The sequence below is a fragment of the Trachymyrmex cornetzi genome, unplaced genomic scaffold (genome assembly GCF_001594075.2).
Source record: "Trachymyrmex cornetzi isolate Tcor2-1 unplaced genomic scaffold, Tcor1.1 scaffold74, whole genome shotgun sequence".
Lineage (NCBI taxonomy): Eukaryota > Metazoa > Arthropoda > Insecta > Hymenoptera > Formicidae > Trachymyrmex > Trachymyrmex cornetzi.
This window is the reverse complement of record NW_017300070.1, coordinates 548,338-555,040: the sequence shown is the minus strand read 5'-3', so window position 1 is coordinate 555,040 and position 6,703 is coordinate 548,338. Positions and strand designations below refer to the sequence as shown.

The window sequence follows — 6,703 nt, the reverse complement described above, 5'->3', positions numbered from 1 at the left end:
TATATATATATATATATATCTATAATTTCTATATATAAGCATGATTACTTTAGAGATAAATATCCGTAATTTGATGCGCATTGCAAAGTGTATGACTGTATTCCACGATGTGATCGATTAATTTAGTTTCTGCAACGTTCATCTAAAAAAAATGCATTACCGTAAATTTGATGTAACTCTAAACAACACAGGGACAGTAATAACGTGTAATATTGGAGCCACATTTTTTGCTTAAGCGAATCAATCACACACAGACAACACCCTTGACATGACTACTCCACCGAATCGTAACGAACTACACCCAACCATACAACGGCTAACAACGCGGTTGACGTAATCCATTCATTGAAGGAGGATAGAATGAACAATTTAACGCTATGGGTTTGTTCGTTTTAACTGCGCTCGCTTTGCATTTGTAGATAGAGCGTATCTTTCTCTAGTATATATTTAAAATGTAAAGAAGATAAAGGAAGAAGAAACATATTGTAAAAAAACAATGAAAGGAACAGCTTAAAAAATAAATTTGTTTCTTGCAGATTTATCATGTTACACTTTCTGCACTTAAAGTGGAATATACGAGAGAAAGGAAAAAAAGGACAAATAAAAAACAAATCTAATAGAGAGAGAGAGAGAGAGAGAGAGAGAGATTTATTCTTTTACGGTTGAACTTTATTTTCGTACTTAAAATAATAAAATTAGAGTTTTGAAAAGTATAATTACAGTGAAAAAAAAAAGAAAAAAGTAAATGTATAAATAAAAAATTCAACAAAAGAACAAATCTTGGATTTTTCTTTTTGTCTAATTTTTTTAAGAGAAATAGTAAAGAAGAAATATAAATATCATAAAAGATTCAATTATAAGAACGAGAGAGAGAGAAAGAGAGAGAGAGAGAGAGAATCTAATATTTATTATTTGCAAAATTCTTTATTGTATTATTCTACTTTTTATATTTTTATCCTTTTTTATATACTTTCGTATCTTTTTGTATCTACTTTCGTTACTTCCGTGCTTAAAATTTTTGCATTTAAAATGAAATAAATAATTATCTAAATGAGAGAGAAGAATAGGAAAGCTATAAAGTACAAAAACTTCAGCTTCTATAAAGAACAATCTTAGGATTTCCGTTTTTTCTTTTCCAATTTTATATGTATATCTATCTCATTTTAAGTGCAGGAAATACGATATGGCATAACGAACAGACCCTCTCTCAATGGAGAATTTCAGAAAATCCGGAATTCCGGAAAATTGCGGAACATGCACGAGCATGTTGAAGCATGCGAGTCGGCGCAAAGTGATAGTGAGCATTGTGATCTGTCAAGATTGTCGAGGTTGTCAAGTTGCGGCGGTGAGTTTCTGCTACGAAATAACATGAACGACCAGAACGATTGAGAACGACGTGGATTCGAGCTGTGACTACTGCGAGCAGCACTAGAGTACGACTAGAGAAGTCGACGATGCACGAGTCGCATACGCGAGTCGGATCATTACGTGATGCTCACAAGTTCGCGAGAGACGTGTGCACTTTGCACGAACACGACGTTCGCAGAACAATTTTGTCGTACGAGCTATAGTGCGACGAAAGACACTTCGTACTCCGATGAAGAAGCACTGAGCAGACAGCTCGTCGTGCACAAACTTGGTCAAAAGAGAGAGATTTGCGATGTCAATGGCTTTTTAAAAAGATGTGCTTCTCATGAAGTACTTCACAACAATTCTATATCAGAATATTCATTTGATTATCAATTGCATTATTAATCACCACTGTAAAAGTAATTTTAAGAATAACAGTGTGAATTATATTGTTTTTGGGCTCGCCTTTTTCCACTACGATTGAGTACTTAAAATTCTCTAATAATAATTCTCCTTTCTGGAGAAAACTTCTCTTTTTCAAGACAGAAGATATGTCACTAACAGATATCAGTGGAACATTAAAGCAGTATTTTTTTGTCAATTAATTATTAATATCTGCAATCTATATCTTATGAGATAATTTCTGCAAACATTATTTAGCATGGATAATATTTGGAAAAGCACAAGGTTTAAATATATCTTTGCTTGCATCTTGATCACCTTTGTCACATCATGTATAATTAGCATATCTCCTATCAGTATCGGTTAGTTATATTGACATATTGAAAAATATATCACAATATATTGTGATAAAATGGTTTTTTAAAATATGATTTATTTTAGATGAGTGCAAGTGTGAAGCAAATGCTCAACCAAGTCAACATCTTAAGCAAATAACTGATGAGATAAATGGACATAAAAAGAAAGCCGAACATCAATTGGCCATACTAGTGCCATTTAGGGATCGCTTTGAAGAATTACTAATATTTGTACCACATATGCAGAAATTCCTAGACAAACAAAATATAGATTATCATATATTTATATTAAATCAGGTATTGTAGTTCTAGAAAGCCTTGTAAACAATTAGAATACTACTTGAATATGTGTCTCATATTTAATTTTTTTTCCTAGGTGGACAGATATAGATTCAATCGAGCGTCCCTTATAAACATAGGCTTTCTCGAAACAGAGAAAGCGTTTGATTATATTGCAATGCACGATGTAGATTTATTGCCTATGAACGATCAGTTATCGTACGCATATCCAAGTGCAGGACCTCATCATATATCGTCACCAAACTTACATCCCCGATATCATTATTTTACCTTTATTGGTGGTATATTACTTATTAAAAGGTATGTTTAAAATTGTAATAATAAACAATGATATAAGTTACATTTAGATCGCTAGATGAATAAATAAGATAAGTAAAGAAGCGCCAAATACAGTTGAAGTTGGATCTTAGTAATAATAATAATAAATGTGAAATTAAACCACAAAGAGATAATACATTGTTTATTATTGTCGAATATACATTTTTGCAGGGAACATTTCATACAAGTAAACGGGATGTCCAACAAATATTGGGGATGGGGTCTCGAAGACGACGAGTTTTATGTTAGATTGAAAGAGGCTGGCTTGAGCGTCAGTCGTCCACAGAATATATCAACAGGAACGCATAATACATTTAGGTGAGATTCATTTTATGAGACTTTGTTAATTTCTGTATTCATCGTAAGATATTACATAAAACTAGATATAAGTTAACACTTATTATTGCATGCAACACTGCTTTATCAAGTGTTAATGTGAAATATGTATTACAGACATATACACGATAGAAATCATAGAAAGAGAGATATGACAAAGTGTTATAATCAGCGAGAGATTACTAGGAAAAGAGATCGACAAACTGGCTTGAATAATGTCTCATATAAAATATTGGATACAATCAAGATGACTATATCAGATACTTCCCTAACAGTTATTAATATCTCTTTGCTGTGTGACAAATCAAGCACACCTTGGTGTGAATGTGAGAAACTAGTCGGATCGAAGGATCAAGGGAAATCGAAAGAGAAAAAGAAGACTAATAATAATAAACTCGCAACTGGATTGTAATTATAATCTTACAATTAGTAATTTAATTGTTGAAGATGTTATAAATATACTCAAAAACAATCTTCACATTATTCCATTTTTTTATGTACTTGACTTAGATAAAAATAAAATAGTTCCCTACAATTCGTACTCATATATTGTTTATATAGAAATTATTTTAAATGCTTTATATAAATCTATTAGTTTCATTAGAAAATCATAAAAATTATTTAGTGAACATTGTTATTAAGAATGTAAATTGACAAATTATTTGAATATAAACATTTCCATAGATGATTATTTCACTATTTATTTCATGATAAATGATTATCTATTTCTGCTTTATATATAGTAATTAGATTGCACGTATTTTGGCATTTTTTAAAATAATGATTTATAACTTCTTATATAATTTCTTTATAATTCCGTATGCTTCTGCATGATTTTAGTTTCTAGATCCATATGAAGTTTTTGTACAGTTCTAATATGTTTCTTTATATGTTGTTCTGCAGTTGAATTTTCTGAATCATGAAGTTGTTTTTTCTGTGCTGCTTCCAAAGCTTCCTCTGCATGTAAATGTCGCAGCTTAAGTAACCTTGATTCATAGTGTAAAAGTTCCTCCTATGCAATATATATTCATTTTGATGTAAATATAATTGAAATACATTCGATTAACAATCTAAATTATGAAAATTTTGATAATGGCTTTCTTAACATTTATGATTTAACATCTATAATTATAGCTTATAATTATTCTTACAGATATGTATGAAAAAATAAAATAAAATTATAGTTATTATTATACCTTTAAAGACGCTAATTCTTCAGGAGAGAATTTTGCTTCCAGTGCAGTCTTCCATAATCCTTGTACTTTAGGTTCTATAAATTCTTTATAATTTGGTCCTTTTGCAGTGAGTCTGTCTAAACGATCAATTCCGTTTCTCAGCTCCAAATGTTTTTCTCTAAGTAAAAAATAGAAATTATTTTAATATTAAAGTTCATTTAACATCCTGCTTTGACTCATAGCTTTTGTCATTTAATTTGTTTTAAAATCGTGAATCTAAATATATTGACTTTTATTTTTAAAAATAGAATCAATCGTAAAAACTAATTCATACACACATATACACATACGTATAGCTTTTATAACATATGATAGTACCGAAGTAAATCTGCCTTCTCTATTTGACTTATTTTCTGATCTGGTACATTGTTTAATAATTCTTCCTGTTCTTCCAACTCGTTCCAGCTTTCTGATTTAAAATGTAACATATCTAAAAATATTAGACAATATATATAAATATAAAATATAAAAATAACATTTTAATTTAACCATATATACTATATGTGAACGTAAGACTAACTTTCAGATTTCTTTGAATCTTTAAACTCTTCTTTCAATAAACTTATATATTCGTCCACTTTGTCTTGATGATGTTGAAACTCTTGTTTTAAAGTTTCAAGTTCCTCATCTAAAATAAAAATAGAATTATAATTTTAAATTAAATTTTCTTATAAGATACTTCTATTGATGTAATATCAATAATTTAAAAAAACATACTGGTAAAACCAGCCATTTCAGCTTTAGCCCATAATTTGTTCAGTCTTATATCATTAAATACATCCTTTGCAACATAATTGCTACCATCATTTAGTGCTTTATGCGTTTTAAGTAACTTTGGATCTTCAGTATCAGCAAAATGTTCTAATAGATCATATGTGCTCATTATTCCTTTGACAAAAAGTAACAGAAGATTAGGATTTAGTAAAACAATAGAGATAAAAGTAAATGGATAACAAAAGTTACCGATGAGCTTTTGTCTCAGACGTGCCTCTTCCAAGCCATCAGAATCCTTTCCTGCAAATCTGAAATGCTTGTACGCAATTTCTTCTTTGTCATGAATCTTTAGATCGCTGAAGATCGATTGCAGCTTGCTATCAGTTAGACGCTGAAATAAATATTCACATATAAAATTAGAAATAGAGTACAAATGTAAAAAATATCTATATTATAAATTCTTTGGAGTAGAATTTCACTCTAAAGTGTGAAAATTGAGCCAGTCTTGAAAAAAAAGGCTTAATTTTCAATTTTTAAGAATCATCAGATTCACTTTAAATTTTAGAAAGTACATTTATTTATTTATTATATTTTTAATTGTATTCTATGTGCAATCTGTTATTTACATTTTTTGCCTTAACCCAAAGCACATTCAATTTTGCCATCCTGAATGGCAAATCCAAGTCTCTGAGAGATGTTGGGATCTGCGAGGAAACTACATATTTATCCTTATTTGCCTCAGCGGAGTATTTGTGGTATTTGTTGTCTCCTACACTGGTATGAACCGACAGACCCAAATTTATTAAAAGAATGAATTTTGCGTTCAGAAAGACCATTTTTGTGTTTTATTCATAAACGATTGTCACGTGATACACGATTCACAATGATACAAACAAGTGCAACGATGCAAACGTGTCAAACGAAATTGACACTGACCAAACACTATAGAGAATGGACTGCGCGATCTGTATCTAAGTAATGTATCAATTGTGGTCGACAATAATGAGAGAGAGGTCCGTGGGAGACGGCCAATCTCCCTCTCATTCTCTCTCCCATTACACCATTGAATGGAAAGAGATAGAAATGGCCGTCTGCCACGGTCCCTCTCTCTCATCCTTATCGACCATTTTTTTGTTATTTTTTAACGGCTAAAAAATAACAAAAAAATGATCAAATACATGACTCAATAAAGTCAAATTTTATGAAGTAAAATATTTTATGACAAAATATTTATGATGTAAAATTTTACTTTACCGAGTTACATATATTTAATCATACTTTTTTATTTCTTAATTAAATAAACCTACTGAAGAAACTATTTGAAAAAAGCATTAATAATAGTACTTTCAAGATAACATGGAAAGCCATTGTCCATATTATAATTATCATATTGTAATTTTTAATTATATATTATTGCAGAATATATGTTAATAATAAAAGATTTATTTTAATTATTTGTTAAAATAAAAATCACGTAGGAAAGAAAATATTTTAATGATATTTGCCGGAAAGATATGCTCCCAGCATACTTTTCGTATCACGATGCTCTTGGGGCACGCGTCACGTGAGCGATCAACGGCTCGGCCCCATCGACATCTAGGGTGCGTTCCGTTTCTCGCATGATGCGCATAATGCATCGTTTATCCTTGTTGCTCACCAAACGTTAAACAAGGACAATGGATGCATCATGCG

General features: G+C 30.4%; 3 protein-coding genes across 4 annotated transcripts in view; 1 reads left to right on the top strand and 2 right to left on the bottom strand.

Annotated features, from left to right (window-relative positions):
• The window catches only part of Tsf2 (transferrin 2), a 6,355-nt gene extending 6,046 nt beyond the window's left edge, over positions 1–309 (bottom strand). For both annotated transcript variants that reach the window (XM_018518106.1, XM_018518107.1), the window contains exon 1: positions 161–309. In XM_018518106.1, the coding sequence (XP_018373608.1) occupies positions 161–224 (64 nt within the window). In that variant the 5' untranslated portion in view covers positions 225–309. The remainder of the gene's footprint in view (positions 1–160) is intronic.
• Positions 310–1,232: 923 nt separating this feature from the next.
• On the top strand, positions 1,233–3,486 carry beta4GalT7 (beta-1,4-galactosyltransferase 7). Its single transcript, XM_018518108.1, has 5 exons — positions 1,233–2,114; positions 2,194–2,405; positions 2,485–2,708; positions 2,898–3,044; positions 3,180–3,486. The coding sequence occupies exons 1-5, from the start codon at positions 2,012–2,014 to the stop codon at positions 3,472–3,474; spliced, it is 981 nt and encodes a 326-aa protein (XP_018373610.1). The 5' UTR covers positions 1,233–2,011; the 3' UTR covers positions 3,475–3,486.
• Positions 3,487–3,838: 352 nt separating this feature from the next.
• LOC108767952 (alpha-2-macroglobulin receptor-associated protein) lies at positions 3,839–5,941 on the bottom strand. The gene is made up of 7 exons (XM_018518100.1): positions 5,638–5,941; positions 5,261–5,402; positions 5,015–5,185; positions 4,818–4,925; positions 4,616–4,727; positions 4,259–4,415; positions 3,839–4,074 (listed from the first exon to the last, which is right to left on the bottom strand). Exons 1-7 carry the CDS (start codon positions 5,845–5,847, stop codon positions 3,871–3,873), a joined length of 1,104 nt encoding a protein of 367 aa, XP_018373602.1. The 5' UTR covers positions 5,848–5,941; the 3' UTR covers positions 3,839–3,870.
• Between the last annotated feature and the right edge of the window lie 762 nt (positions 5,942–6,703).